General features: G+C 44.9%; 1 protein-coding gene, 1 long non-coding RNA gene and 1 pseudogene across 3 annotated transcripts in view; 1 reads left to right on the top strand and 2 right to left on the bottom strand.

Annotated features, from left to right (window-relative positions):
- Positions 1-541: 541 nt before the first annotated feature.
- LOC149525369 (uncharacterized) lies at positions 542-4,386 on the bottom strand (annotated as a pseudogene).
- An 80-nt stretch (positions 4,387-4,466) lies between these two features.
- Positions 4,467-20,548, bottom strand: LOC142827261 (uncharacterized). 2 transcript variants are annotated; one of them, XR_016348927.1, is made up of 2 exons: positions 20,119-20,548; positions 4,467-11,540 (listed from the first exon to the last, which is right to left on the bottom strand). It is a non-coding gene; the product is annotated as an uncharacterized LOC142827261 (long non-coding RNA). The 2 variants fall into 2 exon arrangements; XR_016348926.1 differs by having other exon boundaries at positions 18,348-20,177.
- VOPP1 (VOPP1 WW domain binding protein) overlaps positions 20,548-22,225 on the top strand; it is a 97,415-nt gene continuing 95,737 nt past the window's right edge. The window contains exon 1 of the mRNA XM_006124110.5: positions 20,548-20,873. Coding sequence (XP_006124172.1) covers positions 20,823-20,873 — 51 coding nt within the window. The 5' untranslated portion in view covers positions 20,548-20,822. The remainder of the gene's footprint in view (positions 20,874-22,225) is intronic.

Genomic DNA, 22,225 nt, shown 5'->3' with positions numbered 1-22,225 from the left:
TAAACTTAAAAAACAACAAATGGTCTGAAATATCAGAGGGGTAGCTGTGTTAGTCTGAATCTACAAAAGCGACAAGGAGTCCTGTAGCACCTTATAGATTAACAGATGTATTGGAGCATAAGCTTTCATGGGCAAAGACCCACTTCGTCAGATGCATGTAGTGGAAATATCGAGAGGCAGGTATAAATATGCAGGCCAGAATCAGGCTAGAGATAACGAGGTTAATTCAATCAGCGAGGATGAGGCCCACTTCTAGCAGCTGATCTGGAGGTGTGAATAACCAAGAGAGAAGAAGCTGCTTTTGTAGTTAGCTAGCCATTCACAGTCTTTGTTTAATCCTGAGCTGATGGTGTTAAACTTGCAGATGAACTGTAGCTGAGCAGTTTCTCTTTGAAGTCTGGTCTTGAAGTTTTTTTGCTGCAGGATGGCTACCTTTAGATCTGCTATTGTGTGTCCAGGGAGACTGATATCTGATTTGTGTCCATTTATTCTTTTATATAGGGACTGTCCAGTTTGGTCAATGTGTACAGCAGAGGGGCATTGTTGGCACATGATGGCGTATATTACATTGGTAGATGTGCAGGTGAATGAACCATGATGGTGTGGCTGATCTCGTTAGGTCCTGTAATGGTGTAGATATGTGGGCAAAGTTGGCACCGAGGTTTGTTGCATGGATTGGTTCCTGAGTTAGAGTTACTATGCTGCAGTGTATAGTTGCTGGTGAGAATATGCTTCAGGTTGGCGGGTTGTCTGTGGGCGAGGACTGTCCTGCCTCCCAAGGCCTGTGAAAGTGAGGAATCATTGTCCAGGATAGGTTGTAGATCACTGATGATGCGTTGGAGAGATTTTAGCTAAGGACTGTAGGTGATAGCCAGTGGCGCTCTGTTGGTTTCTTTCTTGGGCTTGTCCTGAAGCAGGAGGCTTCTGGGTACACATCTGGCTCTGTTAAACTGTTTCCTTACTTCCTCGTGTGGGTATTGTAGTTTCAAGAATGCTTGGTGAAGATCTTGAAGATGTTGGTCTCTGTCTGAGGGGTTGGAACAAATGTGGTTGTACCTCAGTGCTTGGCTGTAGACAATGGATCGTGTGGTATGCCCAGGATGGAAGCTGGAGGTATAAAGGTAGGCATAGCGGTCGGCAGGTTATCGGTATAGGGTGGTGTTTTTGTGACCGTCAATTATTTGCACCGTGGTGTCCAGGAAGTGGACCTCCCATGTAGACTGGTCCAGGCTGAGGTTAATAGTGGGGTGGAAGCTGTTGAAATCTTGGTGGAATTCTTCCAGAGTTTCTTTCCCATGGGTCCAGATGATGAAGATGTCATCAATATTGCGTAGGTAGAGAAGGGGCGTGAGTAGACAAGAGCTGAGGAACCGTTGTTCTAGATCAGCTATAAAAAAATTGGCATATTGTGGGGCCATCCAGGTGCCCATAGTGGTGCCACTGGTCTGGAGGTATATATTGTCACCAAATCTGAAATAATTGTGTGTGAGGATAAAGTCACAGAGCTCAGCCACCAGTTGTGCTGTGGCATAATCAGGGATACTGTTCCTAACAGCTTGTATTCAATCTGTGTGTGGGATGTTTCTGTAGAGAGCCTCTACATCCTTGGTGGCTAGGATGGTGTTTTCTGGAAGATCACCAATGCATTGTAGTTTTCTCAGGAAATCAGTGGTGTCACAGAGATAGCTGGGAGAGCTGGTGGAGTAGGGTCTGAGTAGAGAGTCCACATATCTAGACAGTTCTTCAGTGAGAGTGACAATGCCCGAGATTATGGGGCGCCAGGATTTCCAGCTTTGTGGATCTTGGGTAGTAGATAGAATAACCCCGGTCAGGGCTCTATAAGGGTATGTTGATTTGTTCCTGTGCTTGTGTAGGGAGTGTCCTGAGCAGATGGTGCAGTTTCTTAGTGTACCAAATGATCTGGTAGCACTTTATACACTAACAAAACATGTAGATGGTATCATGAGCTTTCATGGGCACATCCCACTTCTTCAGATGACCAGAGTTTTGAGTTTAGGATGTGCAGACCCAAAATAAATAGGGGAGAAAGAAAAGGGGGTAAGGAAAAAAAGGAGGGGGGTGGGAAACAAGAAGCAATGCGTGTGATATCATCTACATGTTTTGTTGGTCTCTAAAGTGCTACCAAACCATGTTGTTTTTAAGTTTATTAAATAATTATTTCACTAAAGTCAATGTACGATTTCACTTGAACATAAACTGTAGAAATGAACATAATTCAACTGATATTTGATTTCATTTTAAAATCAAGATTTTGGGAACATCAAAACGTGTAATAAGTTTTCCAGTTACCTGAAGGCCATATTCCCTAATGTCCTGTAATTTGATACATGATGTTCTTCAGATAACTGTATGGATGTGAATCTGTGTGAAAAAAATCTTAGCATCCTGGTCAGCAAGGCAAAGTGATACCACTAATAAAATACGATCACTTACTTTTTATTCCAGCAAACTGAAGTTATTGTATTTGTAGGGAGGGGAGAGTGGCATTGCGAGACCCAACATGATTCTCTGAATTCAGTCTTGGGAGAATCAAAGAGTAAAAAACACGTCCTGAACTGGAAGGAATAGTGGGCCTAATGAAAAACCCACTGAAATAAACTCATCAGCTTCACTGGGGTTTGTATGACACCCAATGTGGGTAAAGTACTTCTCCCCTTCCCAAAGTGATTTTTCTTCTTCCTAATGCAATCTTGTACAGTATTTCTCAATGAAGCTGCCATCCTTTTGTATGATAGAGTTTGTCAGACATTTTCACTCTTACTGTACCCCCAATGCTTTATTAGCTTGACCTATCAGGATGGCTTTGTGTTTGGATTCATAAAGTACGCTGACCTTATTAAACTTGAAGGTCACACTTAGATTCACATAGCTCTAAGTTATCTGAAAAATTGTGTTTGTTTTGTGTAAGGATGTTTGGGTGAATAGGCAGTTCTTAGAACAACTCAGTTTAGTCTCTTATCATTATGGGTCTGAGCGTTCCCCATTATCCAACATTTTGGTCAGTTGAGTACCAAAAAATTCTAAATGACCAGTTATTTCAATCAGAGATGTAATAACTCAAATTTTTATGTATTGGATAAAATCCTAAATCCCATCTATTGTTGAATACAAATCCAGGTATTAAAAAAGCAATGCCATTTGTTGACAGTAAGAATCTTATTTACTAAGCTCACTTTGTATGTAGTTTCTATCCAGTGCCACTAGAAGGGGCTAAGGGGATAAGCATCTGTAAAGGATTCTAGAAACACCTTACTATATAACTATCGCTTTATGGAACTCCCTCTGCCATCAGTGGGGTGGAGCCTGAGGAAAGACTACAGGTTCATCCCCCTCTCTATTCAGGAGTTACTACTTCCCTCAACACATACATGTAGTCACTTACTCGTGTGTAGCCCAGTAGCTGTTTAACAGTTTAGAACAGAGAATATAGCATTCTATCTAATCAAAACTGTAGTGGGAATCTGCGTATGATATTTGTCCGTACTCTGTCCCCCTAAAAACCCTGTCAATGCCTAACAAATACTACATAACTTATTTAAGCAGTGTACTGTTTACAAAGTCCCTAACTATGGATTCATACACTGAAGAAATAACTTATATCCATTCACTGACTATTAAGATATAATTCCTGCAGACTCTGAGGGAGCTCTCAGTTATTCTGGCTAATGATGCACATTTTAAAGGTGCTCAAAACTGCTCTTTTTTACAGTAGACCCCCCCCCCCCCAAAAAAAAGGCTTTTAATATACCATTACAATCAAACAAAAAAATTTCATTCTAAAATTCAGTGAACAATTCTTTGGTTTACAACTCAGATATATATTAGTTATATAACTTCTGTAGTGACATGTGGTACAGTTCCTCTGTCCATTTCTGAGGGATAGTCAGCACTTATTTTTTGGTCCAATAACAGCTTGCTGGGGGGCATTAGCTAATAAATATGGGCCCTGTAATTCCTGGCACATTGACGCTGTATTTCTAGAGAATTCTCCAGCTGTATTTAATGAGCTCTCATTTCTCAATGTGAAATTTCTTTCTTTCACCAGATGCTTCCTTTGAAAGGAAAAGCAAGCTCCCAGACTGCAACTGATGATCTGGAAGGCCTTTCCAATCTTTGGTTACAGTATGAATTCACTGCCCAAACAAGAAAGCAAGCTGGTGGAGGCGGGGGAGGATTTTTTCCAAGGGGGTTTGTCTTATCAGCCTCAGGAGAATAGCTTTAGCTTTATACACACAACCGTATAATTTCTATTATACCATCATGTGCTTTGAGTTGCATACTCTAGTTACCTCCTCTGAAATACTGGGACAGTTCTCTTGGATTGGTGAGATCATACGATACGTTGTTTTTCTTTCTTTCATTCATTCATCATATCTTCAACTCTTAGATTCACCCCACAGCCCCTTTTCCTCTTCATTCCCCAAGAATTTTTTTTTTACCGGAGAGGCACTTTAAAATGCTTTTAATCAAGCTATTGCTGTACACAATGAATCAGCAACTGGCAAAAGAGACAGCAGAGGAGTGGACAGAGATTATGGCAGAACATGCTTTCTCTTTTGGTAGCATACAGAACATGCACTTTTGCCCATAAGGAATTTTGGGCATTATATTTATTTTTATATATAAAATGATGCCTTGAACACTGCTTCAACATAATTGATATACACAGTGTAACAGTTTATGCTCACCAGGCTTTGTTCTATTGTACTGTTCACTCCCTTCCTCCTCTTTCCTACTAATGCAAGGTTCTTGTGACAAACTCCCACTCATTTTCCTATTCCTCTTCCCCTCAAACCATCTTCCCACTGCTAGAATCCTTCATCTGCCCTTGATTCTATTAGCATAGTTTAGGGCAACAATCAATCCCCTTATTTCCCCTCAGTGGTCTGGCAAGTGATCCCCTCAGACTTTCTGTTTCTCAGACATTGCTTTCCTTGGAAGAGACCTACATCTCTCTTGAACCTGACCAGGATATTTCTAGGCTGTGCAGTTCCTAACACTGTGCTAGTCAGACCACAGACATGTGTCCAAGGACACTTGCTTGCTTTCTCTTCAGACATGGTTAACTGGTATATTTGTTATAATTATAAGGTCCTGCAAGCCTGCTTTATTCTTAAGGAGAAAAATTATAAAAAAAAACAATTAAAGAACCTAAAGTTTGCCCTAAGATGGATTCTGACAGAAGCAGTCCTTCAGCTACCTACCAAAGGCACTTACAAGTTCATCATTGTTTCTGCTCAGAACAAAGAACACAGCTGTATGGAGCTCAGTAGGCCAAGTCCTTCCAAACCTAACCTAAAGATTGAGGCCCTGTATGGATCAGAAGTTCTGTCTGCCTGGATCAGGAAAAAGGTCCCCAGCTAATTTAAAATCAGGCTATAAATCCCAAACACCCTTTCTTTGTTTGTTGGCTCCTGGAAAATCTGGTTTGAACTAATATGTACATACTTCTGCACAGAAGGTGTATCTACACAGCAAAATTATTTCAGAATAAGCTATTCCAGAATAGTTATTCCAAAATAGTTTATTTCAAGATAGGATTTTGTCAAAGTCAGACAGGACTCACTCAGATTTGTCAGACCACTCCGTTTAATAGCAAAGCCGCTCTGCTAATTCACTCAGAAAATGTGAGTGCCACACAAGGTTCAAACTCCTTGATTTATATAGTCAAAAAAAGCCAAGTTAACAGGATTAAAAAGAGAGGCAAAACTTCATATGATTAGTGTGAAACTAGTCAAGTATCTTCATTTCCACGTCAAGCACACAGCAATCTCCTGTCCATATCTCCCTGGTTATCTCAATTGCTTTCTGCCTAATACCTAATGTTCCTTTTCCTATTATCTCAGGCCCACCTGGCTAGCACTCTGATCTGCATACCTACAAACAACATTAACATACGTTTTCTTCTTCCTGTTCTGAGACAAACAGTATTCCTTCAACTTATTCAATTATTACAGCATAATTTCTACTTTCACAATCTCTCCTTTTGGTCAAGCCACGCCTATGACCAACAATTACTGGGTTCCATGCATTAACCATTCTTTGTGTCTCTGTTCATCAGTGATATTTAAAATCATCAGATTAGCACTCTGGTTAGGGATAGCTAGCTGTGTGACATGTCTTGCACAGTTTTGGTTACAACAGGAGATAAACTGAAAACATACAAAAATCATTAAGATCCCAGATAAGATAGTCAGGGCTCCCTGAAACGTTCAATTTCTCTGGCATAGGAAACTGGTTAAGTTACTTAGCCAATTCCACAGGGAACTTGGCTTTTCGTGGGGAAGCTATGCAATCTGTTCCAAGTGGCTAGCACGATCTATTGCATCATTGGTGTTGTCGGGTGTATATATATACACAACATTCTTTGCCAATGAGAGCACAGGTCTCTCCTCTTGCTGCCAGAACTATATCCAACGCCTGACAGTTGTGGAGGGCCACCTGTTGGATCCCTCCTGTTTCTTTGGCCAGGACCCTTAAACTTTCTCCGGTTTCATTTGCCATGATTTCAACTACTGCTTGTAACCTCAGGAGCCTTTCTGAATGATGTATTACTCCCCCAAACGGGATAAAGGAACCACCAATAGCCTCTTCCCAAGTGGCTTATGTGATTCACATACCATTGGGCATCTGACAAGTCCCTTCTTTTTCGCCTAAAATTATGGAGGCGTTCTCGTGGAAAGGACTCTAACACTCAGAATTGTAGGAAGAGTTGGGCGGGATAACAGATACCTGACCAGTTAACTGGTAACGCGGTATAGGCTTTTGTACCGCAGACCCAAAGATGCCCTATCAAAGCTGGGAAGGGTTGGTTGCACCCCTTTGCCATATAGGTGTCTACAAAGGAGGAGTAATATCCCCCGAAGGGCACACGGTGATTCTCCTTACAGGGAGTGGTGGTGTTTGCATGGCATTGAAAGACTGTACTGTTCTCATTAGGGTGGCTGTAAGGGGAGCAAGAGAGTGATTTCCCTGTTTGATCCCAGGTTGAGAAAAAATTCACGTCCCCATACCCAATCCGCCATTCTCCAATCTGTTTGAATAATCCCATACACCATTGGTTACAATATGCTGGAGACAACTGCTCCTCCCCAGATTCAGCCCCGTCCCATTACACACCCAACATCAGTGACCTTTTCCCTCCTTCACACTTATCCATTTAGAAATATTTATTCCCACTGCTTCCCAAGTGTCATTACTGTTCCATGTCTTGTTAAACGGATGAGGTCCTCCGGTGAGGCCTGGGGAATTAAGTGGGATTGCCAAGACAGGAACCAGCTTATGAGTGTGCTGGGATGTAGCTGCAGACCCAGCAATTAGAGATATTAAGGGTCTGAGCGATCCATACTTGCTGATGGATAAAAGAATTGTCATTGTGGATTCCCCAGACCTTAAGACACCAGTGGCTGAGGAACAGGCCCCACCAGAGGCACATGTTGGAGGCAAGACCCTTTTGGTTCTGACAACCTCAGCTGAGGGAACCGCAGTCACGGTTTTATGTCCACCAGGCAGCAGGCGCTAGGCTCGCTACTGCTTCTTCTTGGGCCCTGCTTTTGGTCGTCGTCTGCTTCAGGCAACCCTTACGCGAACGTAGGTTGTAAGGTATTGCAGGCTGTTCCTCTATGTCTTCTTCTGGAGTCAAAAATTGACTCTACGTGGTCCTGAGGCGATGACTGGTCCGTTGGGGTGGTGCCTTCTTACACTGTGAAGCATGTATCCATGCTGCGATGCCGGATAGCTTAACAGCCATCTAGGTAATGAGCAGCACTGATGTGGGCCCTTCCACCAGTGTTCTAGGGCGTGTTTTCGATGGTGGTGTTGTACATAGACCCTATCACCTGTCTCGAGGGCGTGGCAGGCGTCAGAGGTGGGTTCCGTTGGCCAGGTGGCTCGAACCTGTGAATGGAAGTGACTTACAGCTTGCATTAGTCCCTTGTAGTACTGAAGGAGTGTACTGTGAGTCAAGTTCAAGTCTGAGACTGGAGTAATGCTAGCCATTGTTCACATAGGGCGCCCCATAACAATTTCAAAAGGACTTAATTTATGTCTTTGGAATGGGGTGGATCGAATTTCCATAAGGGCCAACAGTAAGGCCACTGGCCAGCTTAACCCTGTAGAGTCACAAATTTTTGCAAGCTTATTTCTTTTTGCACACCATTTTGTTTTTCAACTGCACCTGTGCTCTGTGGGAGGTAGGGACAGTGCAGCAGGTGCGTGACATGTAATACATGATCCAGGTGCTGAACAAGTCCGGTAAAATGTGTACCCAGGTCACTGGACAGAGTGGCAGGAATTCCTTTGGCAGGCATAATATGATTTAACAAACATTTGGCAACAGACAGTGAATCAGCTTTGTGACAAGGAAAGGCTTCAATCCAACCCGAAAATAAACATACCATAACCAAAACGAATTAATATTGTTGACTCTTAGGCATTTGAACAAAATCAAGCTGCCAGTGCAAGAACGGTGCTTGGGGCAGGCCCCAGAACCCTTGAGTTACCTTTACAGGTTTGCCAACATTGTAGCTTTGGCAAGTGGTACAGGTGGCACAGTGGCAGGCTGCAAAAGAGCTGAAATGGGGTGCCCACCATCCTGCCTTAGTTACAGAAGAGACCATCCCCTCCTTTCCGACATGCGAAACACCGTGTAGCAGGGCGGCCAGGGATGGGTAGAGTGAAAAGGGGGCCACAAAGGCATCAGTAGGCGAGTGCCAAAGGGAATCTGGGTGTAGAGAGCAACCTTGGGCAACCCAGGAGTCTTTTTTTCTGCTTCTGGGGCAGTGTCTTGGAGCAGGGTGAGGTCAGAAAGGGACGGTGGTGGTACAGACACAGAAAGGGAACCGAAAAATGCACCCGGGGAAGGTTCTATGGCAGCAGGATGTTTAGCAGCAGCAGCAGCAAATGCATTACCCTTAGACATCAGTATCTGCTGTGGAGTGGCCAGGGCACTTAACAATAGCTAAGGCAGATGGGAGTAAAACTGCATACAAGAGAGCAGAAATGTAGGGGCCATTCTTGATAGGGGTACCAGCAGAGGTAAGGAAACCCCGAGCTTGCCAGAGGGTGCCAAAGTCATGTACAATCCCAAAAGCGTATAGAGAATTAGTATAAATGGTGATGGAGCGTCCCTCAGCCAGAAAGCAAGCGCGGGTTAGGACAACTAGTTCAGTGACTTGTGCTGAGGTCATAGAGGGTGAAGGCGCAGCTTCTAGGGTTTCAAAGAGTGATACCACAGCGTATCCTGCAAGGAGACGACCTTGGCTATCTCGAAAGCAGGAACCGTCAGTGAAAAACACAAGGTCGGAGTTAGAGAGAGGGATATCAGAAAGGTCGGGGCGTGGGACGGTGACAGCAGAGACAGTCGCAAGGCAGTCATGGGGTTCACCATCATCCGACAGAGGAAGGAGAGTGGCAGAATTCAACTGAGAACAGCACTTTATGGTGATATGCGAAACCGAAAGCAGTAAAAGTTCGTACCTAGTGAGGCGGGCGAAGGAAAGGTGAGCTGTATTACATTGTAGCAGGAGAGTTTCTACAGATCGCGAGACCATGAGAGAAAAAGGAGAGTGGAGGACAAGGGACTCAAACATTTCGGCTAGGCGTGCCGCGGTAGCCACAGCACGCAGGCGGGGGTAAACCCTGGGCAACAGGATCCAAGGTGGCAGAGAAATAAGCCACTGGACGATTTTTGTCACCATGCTCCTAAGAACCCCAAGTGCACAACCAGATTGCTCGTGGCAGAAAAGAGTAAAAGGCTTACAGTAGTTAAGCAACCCTAAGGTGGAGGCAGTAAGAAGCACTAAAGAGTCAATTTCTGAGGCAGATAATGAAGGGGAACAGAGGAATTAGATCATTTATATATTGGACCAGTGTGAACCCTGATGGGAAAACCAGGTCAGTGAGGTCTCTGGCTAATGCTTGGGAAAAGTAAGACGGGCTTTCTGTATACCCCTGGGGAAGCGTGGTCCATGTGTACTGCTGCCCCTTGTAAGAAAAGGCAAAAAGATACAGAGGACTTAGGGTGAACCGGGACAGAAAAGAAAGCAGAGCACAATCCACAACAGTAAAATGAGTTGCATCTGGTGGGATAGAAGCCAGAATCTTAGCTGGGTTAGGAACTACAGGAAAGGTGGGTACAACAATGTGGTTAATGGCTCGAAGATCCTGAACAAACAGCCATGATTTCCCATCGGCCTTTCAAACTGGGAGGATAGGGGTGTTACAGGGGCTGGAATAGGGGACAATAATGCCTTGTTCCCGCAGTGCGGTCATGGACTTTCTCTCTGTTGCGGTTTACAGCAATGTATGGCCATCCAGTTGGTTTTTGGAGTCCATACTTGGGGAATGGCCTCATGCAGGCGCTTAGCTTGATTCTGACATTTATTCCAGTAGACAGCATGGGGACCAGTGTCTGGCAAATTAGAAGGACGCTCAGTGGTGGGCCAATTTGCTGTCAGGAGCCATTTTTTTGGGTGCTTGCTAGGGGGTTATAAGGAGCTTACACAGGAGGTCTGCTTCAGAGGGTTCATAGGCATTGCACACTAGCAAAAATTCTTCTGCAAATTTGGTAGGGTTTTCCTGGGGCTTTGGAAAACCTTTTACAATTGAGTGGAGCTCCGTGTGAGTCCAGGGTTTATAGCTCCAAGTGGGACCGGCCTGGGTCTTCTCAGAGGTTGGAGTAAAGGGGAGCGCTCGATCTGGTGGTGACAGAGGAGGTTTCCAATAAAGCTTTTTACTTATCATTAGAATTTTTAAGGGAGGTGAGCTTCGATTCAGTCCATCTACGATTTGCCTCATCCCACCACTGCATGAAGCAATCTACCTCTTCTCTACCCAATTTAGTTTTGGGAAGGCCAAGTTTGTCTTTTAAGACGTCCACTTGGTCTTTGTTCCAAGATCCTAAAGTGGCCACTGAGTTTTGGGATTCTCCAGAGTCAATCTAGACCATTTCTCCAGGAATTTACAGGCGTCCGGACCCTTTCTAAAATATATAAACTGAGCCGGGGTCCCTTTAGGGAACTGCCCCCGCTTAGACATTTGGTTACCCACAAAGGAGGACTTCACACACCAATCACACAAGGAGGAAATTCGGGTTCGTCAGAGTGGTGCCCAGTGCAACACACAAAAGAAGCCCACAGGCTACTGCCTCAATCGCCCTTGAGTTCACTCCAAGGATTTTATCCAAGGCGCGGTGAGGCTGCAATTGTGCAGATTCTAGTCACACAGACCGCGGGGACAGGAGCCCCTTAGTCGGCCAGTCCCCAGACGGGGATGGCTCCCAGACTCACTCACACCACAGGGAAGACGGATAGACACAGAGACAAGACAGTCCTCAGTCCGGACAAAACATAGAAATAATTACCTGACCAGAGTCCTGATGTTAGATCCCGGGATTCCTACCAGAACAGAATGGGAACCAACAGGTTTGATGGTGTAGACTTCGCTGTGGTTGTGCACCTTTCCATTCTAGCAGAGGACTGCTTGGGCCAAATGCCCAGGTGCCGGCTGCCTCAGTCGTCCTGCAAGACAGTCAGGGATCACACAGTCTCAGCGAAGACGGTTGCCATCTCGGTGGAACCTCCAAATTGTTAAAGTCAGACAGGACTCACTCAGATTTGTCAGACCACTCTGCTAATTCACTTAGAAAATGGAGTGCCACACAAGGTTCAAACTCCTTGATTTATACAGTCAAAAGAAAGCCAAGTTAACAGGATTAAAAAGAGAGGCAAAACTTCACATGATTAGTGTGAAACTAGTCAAGTATCTTCATTTCCACGTCAAGCACACAGCAATCTCCTGTCCATATCTCCCTGGTTATCTCAATTGCTTTCTGCCTAACACCTAATGTTCCTTTTCCTATTATCTCAGGCCCACCCGACTAGCACTCTGATCTGCATACCTACAAACAACATTAACATACGTTTTCTTCTTCCTGTTCTGAGACAAACAGTATTCCTTCAACTTATTCAATTATTACAGCATAATTCATCTTTCTCTTACAGTATAATTCTTTCTACTTTCACGTCTACACTGAAGGGAAGCCTCTAAATTAGTCTGAGGCAGGCTTTCCTAACGTAGACGTGCTATATTCCCCAGGAGGAATAACTTACAATGGCCCTGGTGAGGGGCTATTTCAAAATAGCAGAAATGGAGCATCTACACATGCCTTATTTCAAAATAGCTATTTTGGAATAGCCATTATTCTTCATAGAATGAGGTTTACAGAAGTCAGAATAAGCCATCCGTTATTTTGAAATTATTTTGAAACTACGAAATTGCTGTGTAGACCCTCGCATAGTTGTTTTGCAATAACAGCCATTATTCCGAAATAACTTTGCTGTGTAGACAGACCCAAAGTGGCCTCAAAGGTAATGGAGGAGGTGCATTAACATCCCCTTCTCTAGTAGAGAATGCCACAGTGCCACAGAGACACACACAGTTGTATTTTTTTATTCCTGCTATGAGTGAAGGGGACTGTACTTGATGACCTTTCAAGGTTCCTTCCAGTCCTATGATTCTATTATTTTTAATACAATGTATTCCAAAAGGTAATTGCCCTAATACAAAACATTCAATGACGTTATAATCTTTAATTCCATAAGGATTGTTTAGGGTATTACAGGACGTTATCAGTCTGTCACGAATGCCAGTTCTTTCCTGTGGCCTCCTCGCCTTCTGACAGACATCCAAATGACCTTCTCTCAATCCTGCCCTTTGATAAGTCCCGACTCCCTCATTAAGTCTCATTCTGAGAGGCCGCCAGACAATTGTTCTCAAATGGCAGGGTACTACGTCCTCCCCTCTCTTGGTGAGGTTTGTCTCTTTCAGATAGACTTTTGATTCTCTTCTTAAAGCCATTTTTCACACTAACACACGTCTAGGTTACACCTTGTACACTCATTTGTAACAGTTCAAAGTCAGTGCAAAATGTTATAATTCTGATTTGGAAGCATTTTCCATTACGATATAAGGAACAAGGAAGTGAAGAATTGGTTCCCTAGCAGTGCAATGATTACAGCTAGCCCCTGATCCTTCCTGAATCCCTCCACCATACAAATGCTTGATCTTGCAACTTGGGCTGCAAAGAATGAGCCTGTATTTACAAAAAAACCATGTTTATAAACGGCTTGGGGGTTCCTGGATCTATAAATGCTAAGTATTGATATGAGAGAGTGTTTCATCTTGAATTGAGGAAAAAAACTTAAAATTATAGCATCTGATATTAATATGAATATTTGGGTTTCATTGTGCAGTATATTTAATCAGAATTCTTCATCATTCTGTATGTTGAATAATGTTAATCTTACTTATCGAATATTGTTTGCTCTATTTATTTAACTTGATGGCCAAGCAGCCAACACTGCTAAACTACTGAAAGACATAGTGAGTCAGCAGCACTGCAAAAAGGTTAACACAGCCATCACGTATTTACTGTTCTTCAGAAACATCCAAGAGGCTTGCAATTTATCGCATAATTCTTCAACCTTAATTTTATGGCAAATAGAGCGTATATGTCAAATTTTCAAAAGAGATTTACCCCTTATGCTCACCCATATTTCAGCATAGCCATTTATGTTAATTGTGATTCTATTCAAGACAACATAGCCTCTTCCTGGAAAGATCAGAATCAGAAAATTTAGTAAACTGAAACAAAATTACCTCTGAGTGATTTTATTTAATTCCAGCAATTATAACAAACTGTAGGTGTTCCAATCTCCTATTGTGCCTTGCAATTTTAATAAAGAGGCTGGCATCTTATGACAAAATTAATATCTGCACACACGGTTGCTAAAAACACACAGGATAAATGTGTTCTTTGCTGATTAGTGCAACTGGACTCAACAGTATCTTTTCCTATCAAAATTAAATTGTATAGAATCTAAATATTGACATTTCAGTAACATCGATCAACTCACCAAACCCCCATATAGCATGTTTCAGGTATAATTGTATATCGCTTTAAAAATGTAAAACAGCTTGATTTGCATGCAGTTTTCCTAACCAAGTTAGAAGTACAAGTTTGACTTAAAGTCAATCATAGTGATGATGGTTAGTTATTAGGAATTCATAGTGAGCATGATAAGAAATCACTCATCATTATTTTGAGCAGTTTGGTAGTAATTTAGGCCCTGATACAAAAATGGGATTATTGTTGAGTGTGAAGCTTTTCATATCTGTAAGTATCTGCAGAATCTAGGCCATCAGAAAAAAGGGAGAGTATGGTGGATGAGAGTGAGGGACGTGTTCCATGATTTAGGGTTTTAACAATGGGACGTTCATCTTTTAGCCTAAGGCACTCCTATCCAAACTATTTCAGCAAGTGTCTCCTATGTGTTTTAAAGATGAGAGGTTATTTATATTTGTTATAATTTACATATTTCTGAAAGAAAAGCTTCAAAATATATTTGTACAGGCAGTCCCCGACTTACGCGGATCCGACTTACGTCGGATCCGCACTTACGAACGGAGCTTTCTCGCCCCAGAAGTCGGGGCGAGAAAGCCCCGTTCGTAAGCTGCTCCGGTGCCTCTGGTCTGCTGGAGACCGTCTCCAGCAGACCAGGGGCACCGGGTGGGTTCCCGCGCTTCTGAGGCTTTGCCAGAGCAAAGCCTCAGAGGCGCGGGGAACCGCCGCTGCTGCCGCTCCAGTCTGGGTGCCTGTGGTCTGCTGGGGACGGTCCCCAGCAGACCACAGGCACCCGGACTGAAGCCGCAGCCGCGGGGGGGTCCCGCGCCTCTGAGGCTTTGCCAGAGCAAAGCCTCAGAGGCGCGGGGAACCGCCGCTGCTGCCGCTTTGACTGAAGCGGCAGCAGCGGCGGTTCCCCGCGCCTCTGAGGCTTTGCTCTGGCAAAGCCTCAGAGGCGCGGGACCCCCCCCGCGGCTGCGGCTTCAGTCCGGGTGCCTGTGGTCTGCTGGGGACTGTCCCCAGCAGACCACAGGCACCCAGACTGGAGCGGCAGCAGCGGCGGTTCCCCGCGCCTCTGAGGCTTTGCTCTGGCAAAGCCTCAGAGGCGCGGGACCCCCCCGCGGCTGCGGCTTCAGTCCGGGTGCCTGTGGTCTGCTGGGGACCGTCCCCAGCAGACCACAGGCACCCAGACTGAAGCCGCAGCCGTGGCGGGGTCCCTCACCTCTGAGGCTTTGCCAGAGCAAAGCCTCAGAGGCGCGGCACCCCGCTGCCGCTGCGGCTCTGCTCCCCGTGTCCCTGGTCTGCTGGGGGGGGGGGGCGCAGCTAGTGTGCTCCCCCCCCCAGCAGACCAGGCTTTTGTTTTGGACTCTGGGGCAGAGCAGCTGGGGCGCTGCCGATTGGTCCTGCAGCGCCCGTGGGCACTACTGGACCAACCCGGCAGCACCCCAGCTGCTCTGCCCCAGGTCCTGATTCAGCCGCTGCTGGTCAGTTTCAGCAGCGGCTGAATCAGGACGTCTGGGGCAGAGCAGATGGGGTGCTGCTGGGTTGGTCCAGTAGCACCCCAGCTGCTCTGCCCCAGGCGTCCCCAAGTCAGCTTCTGCTGAAACTGACCAGCGCTGACTACAGGAAGCCCCAGGCAGAGTTGTTCTGCCCCGGGCTTCCTGGAATCAGCTGCTGATCAGTTTCAGCAGCAGCTGACTTGGGGACGCCTGGGGTTCTTAAGTTGATTCTGTATGTAAGTCAGAACTGGCGGTCAGTTTCAGCAGTGTCTGAATCTGGACGCCAGTTCCGACTTACATACAGATTCAACTTAAGAACAAACCTACAGTCCCTATCTTGTACGTAACCCGGGGACTGCCTGTAATACAAATAATTCACAATATAAACAGAGAGTACATATTGGGAAACAAAAGTTAATATAATACCAGCTGTTCTCACAGTCTAGAGGATACCTTATCTATTTTACACACAGCACCAGTGAGACAATAGGAATGCCTATTTTAGCATTAATAAGAGAACTAATATTCAATAAAAACATTTATGTGATAAGCATTAACTTTTATTCTGGGGTTTTAAAAAAAGCTTTTTGATGCACAGATATTGGCATAGCCAGGCTGTTCTTTGACGTGCTAAACCATTTAAATGTGGTCTTAAGAGACAGTGAAATTAGAATGCAAAATACGGATTTTATTTTATTGAGAACTTGCCAAGAAGAAAAGATATGTCCAAGTCAGCTGTTCTAATTGACTGGTGCATCATGTGTCTTGTGGATGCATTGCTGATGTGCTGTAATGTGGTAGGAGGAAAGTGTTCCTTATCTGATAGACAAGTTCCAAATGGTTTTTCTGAAACATGCTTTCACAGATGACAAAAATGCTACCTGCTGGGCTAAGTGAATTTCCAGCGTAATGCTATTAAATGAAGTGGACTTACACCATGGATGACTTAGCCCCTGGTGACCAAAGATGACTGCTGACACCACTTGCTGGAGCCAGGTTATAAATGGAAATCTGAAACTTTTTATTCCTGTGCCAGGAGCTACTAACTACTTCTGTTCTTTCAATTTAGCACTTGGTAGAGAGACAATTGTATAGATGTGGATATCAATAACCTTATCTGCAAAGATAATTTCTATCAAGTATAACAATATGATACACTAGAAATGAGGTGGCATATGCCACTAGGCTCTGCTATAGCCTTCCTTTCAAGCTCAGAATTTTCTCCTCCTCAACAACCATATCAACATAACAGCCATATTGGGTCAGTTTAATGACCCAAGTATCCTGTCTTCCAACAGTGCCCAATGCCAGGTACTTCAGAAGGAAAGGACAGATAATAATCAAGTGATCCCTCCTCTTTCACCCATTCCCAGCTTTTGGCAAACACAGGCTATGGACACTTCAAAACATGATTTTGTAACCATGCCCATCCTGGATAATAGCCATTGATGGATCTATCTTTCATGATCTTATCTAGTTATTTATTGATCTCTCTTAGTTTTTGTTTTTACAACATTCTAATAAAGAGTTCCACAAACTGTGTGAAGAAATACTTCCTTTTATTTGTTTTAAACCTGCTGCCTATTAATTCTAGTGTTATAAGGAGTAATAACACTTGCTTATTTACTTTAACACCGATCATGATTTTATAGAACTCTGTCACCCTCCTTAGTTGTCTCTTTTCCAAGCTGAAAAGTCCCAGTCTTATTAATCTCTCCTCATATGAAAGCTGTTCATTATCCTAACCATTTTTGTTGTACTTTTTCCAGTTCCTGTATATCTTTTTTTAGAAATGGAGGGCATGTCTACACTGTGAAATTATTTCAGAAAAATTTATTTCAAAATTATAACTCCCAAAATAATAATTTTGAAATAGCATGCTCACACTATGGGGAAGTTTCAAAATTAGTCTGAGGCAGACTCCGTTAATGTGGATGCGCTACCTTCATTTAGACCCCAGGAATCACTGGGGAGGATTTAGTTTAAATTACTCTGGGGAGTAGTTATTTCAAAGTAGTGGGACACCAGAATGTCCACACTACCACTATTATTATTAGTGTTGTTCCTCATTAGAAAGCAGGAGTTATTTCACAATAATCAGCCCATTATTTCAAAACAACAGGCTGGGTAGTGTGGGCACTCCGCTTGGTGTTATTAAAAAGTGTAGACCAGGGGGGAGTGACCAGATCTGAACACAGTATTCAAAATGTGGGTGTACCGTGGATTTATATAGAGGCGATATGATAGTTTGTCTTATCCCTTTCCCACCGATTTCCAAAATTTTTAGTTTTGTCTGCCATTGCACACCGAGTAGATGTTTACATAAAACTTTCCACAATGACCCCAAGATCTGTTTCTTGGGTACTAACAGCTAATTTATACATCATTTTGAATGCATGGTTGGGATTATGTTTTCTCATGTGCATTATTTTGTATTTCTCGACACTGAATTTCACCTGCCAGTTTTGTGATACATCTTTGTAATTTTTTGCAGTCTGCTTTACTTAACTATCTTGAGTAATTTTGCATCATCTGCCTATTTTGTCACCTCACTGTTTACATCTTTCTATAGAACATTTATGAATTTGTTGAACATCACTAGTTCCAACACAGACTCCTGGGGGACACCTCTATTTACCTTTGTCCATTCTGAGAACTGATCATTTATTCCTACCCTTTGTTTCCTATCTTGTTATCAATTACTGATCCATGGGAGTACCTTTCCTTTTATCTCTTAAGTGCTTACTTTGCTTAAGAGTCTTTGGTGAGGGACCTTGTCAAAGGCTTCCCGAAAATCTAAGTGCACTATATCCCCTGCATCCTCCTTGTCATTTTCCAAGTCAAAACTTTTGTCACCTACTTGATCACCAGTCTAACTTGTGTGTCAGTAATGTGAGTTGGGTTATATAGTGAATGAAGAATACCTGACAGCTGGCTCTCAGCTACTCAGAGTTGCCAGGAGCAGTTTTCAACTGGAATGCCTGGTCAAAAGGGGACCCTTGCTTCAATTAGCACCATCAACCAGGCTGTTGGTGCAGCAGGATTAAGGTAGGCTCCTTGCCTGTCATTGCTCTGTGAGAGAGCAGCATGTTCCCCCCTCCAGCTCCTATGTGTAGGGGCAGTCGGGGATTCTGCACACTGCCCCTGCCTCAAGTGCTGGTTCTGCAGTTGAGCTCCTGTTAGCTGGGAGTGGTGGCCAATGGGAGCTGTAGGGGCCGCATAGTGAGCCACCTCCAGACAGAAACCAAAGACAGGAGATGACACTGTTTCCCAGAGCTGTTTGAGGTGAACACTGGCCAGAGTGGGTTATCAACTGGAAACACAGACAGAGTTAGCCTCTGAAGCCAACAAAAAGGCTTAGGTCATAGGCCCCTTAAATTTCTTTTCCTAGCCTTTCCCCATACTCTCTTGCTCCTTCTCTTCTTCCAAGTCCATACACTTCTACAGAGCTTTGCTTCTGGTGCTCCAAACACAGCAGGCCAGTATGCTTCCAGAAACAAATCACCTGAGCTGTATATAAGGCACTTATCTTCCTGCATGGCCAGCCATTTTGGGGAAACTTAGCGTCCAGAATTCTCTTATCCATGCCACTCACAGGGGCACTTGATGTGGCTTCACTATAATACCCTAGGGTATCCCTGGGCAGTACAGAACCTTGCACTGTGTCAGAGTCAGGTGCAGCCCCACCATGAAGTCCATGTCTGGGGGAAGAAAGGTTGCAGGATGATCTCTAACTTCTGTGCAGCCAGTGAAACATGCTCCCCCACTGCCATACTGGAACCTCCAAATTACTTTGACCAATTTTGCAGAATTTTAACATATTGTGTGCAGCATTTTTAATTGTTTTGGTGCACAATTCCCTCAGTAGTAGAGGGAAAGTAAGTTAAATTCTAATGCAAGTGCAGGACAGAGCCCTGTCGTTGAAGACTATTGAGACTACATTTGATTTTAGTCAGTTATTCACATGCATTGCTTCTCATTTCACATCAAAGGTTATGGGCCAAATTTTCAAAAGTGCTGATGAAGATAACTTGGATTGGACTTTTCTAGATGTTGTGTGTAACCCATCAGTCACTTGTGTTAGGTGGCCAAGTCACAGAGAATGCAAGTCTGTTACAGTTCTTTGCTAACAGAGCCTAACCCTTTTAATTTAAGCAGCTTTTAAAGCAGATTCCCTAGTTCCAACCTTGATGTTGACCAAAATGGTGGCCATCACTTTGCAGCTTCTATTGACTTCCATGGAAGCTGTGGATGCTTACGACTATCCGACAGATCCAGTCGAGCCTCACTTAATCCACGAGAAATGGAAGATCAAAAAAAAAAATCAGTGGTTTCTTTTGAAAATTTGGTCCTAAATTCTTCTACAAGGTACCTTCACCCTCTGAGGAAACGCAGTAACATGTGAGTTAAATATCAGAGGGGCACCCATGTTAGTCTTTAAAGGTGCCCCAGGACTCCTTGTTTTTGCAGGTGCAGGCTAACAGACTAGTTGGGGCATAAGCGTTGGAGGGCAAAACCCCCGCTTCATCCGACCAAGTGGAGTTTTGCGCAGGAAAACGCATCCCAGCCCCGTTAGCCTGGATGTGCCCGAGGCTAGTTGATGCGAGCCAGAGGGGGCGGGAAGGGGGGGTGCGAGGGATGCCCCTGTATGTCCACAGGCCGAGCTGGCCCCTCACCCGAGCTCTGCTGCGTTACCTGCGAGCCCCCGCGGAGTGGCCCAGGCGGGCGGCTGCGCTGTGCGGCGCGGGGCAGCGCTCCAGCCCCGCCCTCACGCCTCGGAAGCGGCGCGGAGGCCCCAGCGCTTGCGACGCTCTCGGCCCCCGTGAGGAGGGAGCCCGGGCTGCGGGGCCGCCGGGCGCCTGCCAAGCCCCCTCCCGCCGCGGCCGCTCAGCCCACGTTGGCGGCTCCCCGGCCTGGCGGCGCCGCGGGGCGGGCCTGGGGGCGGGTCCCCGCGGCGCCTCTCCCCCGCCCCGCGGCGCCGGGCCTCTTTGTGCCGCGCCCGTTGCACCCGCCGCGCCCGCGGGCCCCCGAGCGCTCCCGCCACCCCCGGACCGCCCGGCACGCGCAGCTGCTGGCCGGGGCACGAGCAAGGCAGCGCAGCGACCAGACCTGAGCTTCCCCCCCCCCCCCCGCTAAGGGAGCGGGGTGGGCGGGGCTCCCCAGCCCCTCTTGCCCCCCCCCCCCCCCAGCCAGCGCAGCCCCTCCCCCTGTGTGCGCTGCTGCACCCCGCAAGCCCCGGGGCAGCTGTCACCCAGCCGCCCGACCCCTCCCTCCCTCCCGTCAAGGCATCGCCCCTGGGCGCTCTTCTTGCCCCTTCCCCCGCAGGGCCAGTGATGGGGCTCGCCGTGCCGGCAGCTCTCGTGTCCATCTGAGAAAATAAGGAGACAAGAAGAGGCGAAATGAACCTTTCCCAGCGGTGGGTCCTAGTCCTGCTCGCCTTGTTTCTGGAGGTAAGACAGAAGCTAGAAATCTCTCTCTCTCTCTCTCTCTTTCTCTCTCTTTTAAGTGACTACGTATTCGGTTGTTGGCAAAGAGGTATTTTTTTTCTGGTGGTGTTTACTTGAAAATCTCATTAATAATGGCATTTCTGTTTTCAGAGATTGGCCTGATGACTTTTAAAACGATGGCAAATCACTTGTGATTGCACAAAAGGGATCTGTGTGGCTTTCTCCCCCCCTCTCCCCCCCAAATCTATCCTTGTTCCTCCAGACTAGGGGATCTTCTGATGTGGATACCTTTTTTCTCTCCTAAAGATAAAAACTATAATATATTCTGTGCTGTCAGCCTTGGAGACTTTGAATATGTTTTCATTTTTTATTCTTGAGTGGGTAGTTTCAGATTCTGGATTTGGTTTTCTCACTCTGGGTCACCCGTCCCACATCTTTCTTTTTCCTTTTTTTCTTATGCAGTTGTGTATTTTTTTTCCCAGTAGAGGGGAACACTAACCTTTCGAGAGAGAAATCTTTCTCTAGTCAAATATTAATGATGATCACAAACTGTAACAGTACAGATTGGGAAAGAAAAAGCTTTTAGTCCCCTAGGAGCCATGGAAAGCTCCCACAGGCATCTGAAAAACTTAAAAGACAGCTTTGTAGTGGGGCTGATATACAATTATTTTCTGTGATGAAATTGACTCCATTTTGTAGGACTGAGTTTATTAGTTCTCAGTGATATGCAGCAGTGTGGTGAAGGAAGGCAAGTATACAAGCGATACTGGTACGGTGCTAATTATGGGCAAATAAAACTGTTCTTGGTTTACCAAATATGTAATTGGCAAATTAGAAGCCCCAAGAACAAAAAGTTGTTATAATTATTATTAAACTGTATGGCAAATTTCATTTGTATATCATTCTTGTTGTGTTGGAATTGGTTCAGTAACAGACACCTATTATGTCGCTACCTTGTCTTGAAGCACTTTGGGCTGGTTAGCTTCCTAGATAGGAATTAAATTCACAGATTCTCTCCTGTGGGAATGAGCAGATTTCAGTTAGGATTGGTCTGGAAGATGTAGCCAGTTTTTGGACTGGTGCCCTTTTGTTGAGGAAATGTATTATATAAAATGAACAGTTGCTAATAGGGAAGAACACCCTATTTTAGATTTCCCGGATAGCTATGGTAGTTTCATATTTAGCTTTAACAGTTACAACAAAAGAGGGAAGAGGGAGGGTAGCATATGTTAATTTAAAAAAGTTATTTTAGGACTTGTACTTATATCGCCACACTAGGAGGATGGCTTTGTAGGAGTGAGCGCCACATGCTTTTGATAAAAAGATAAGCTGTGCTCTCATTTCTTGTTTTGACT

The sequence above is a fragment of the Pelodiscus sinensis genome, chromosome 2 (genome assembly GCF_052426305.1).
Source record: "Pelodiscus sinensis isolate ZL-2025 chromosome 2, ASM5242630v1, whole genome shotgun sequence".
NCBI classification, from domain to species: domain Eukaryota; kingdom Metazoa; phylum Chordata; order Testudines; family Trionychidae; genus Pelodiscus; species Pelodiscus sinensis.
Note: the sequence above shows the minus strand (reverse complement) of the source record. Positions and strands in the feature narration are given on the sequence as shown.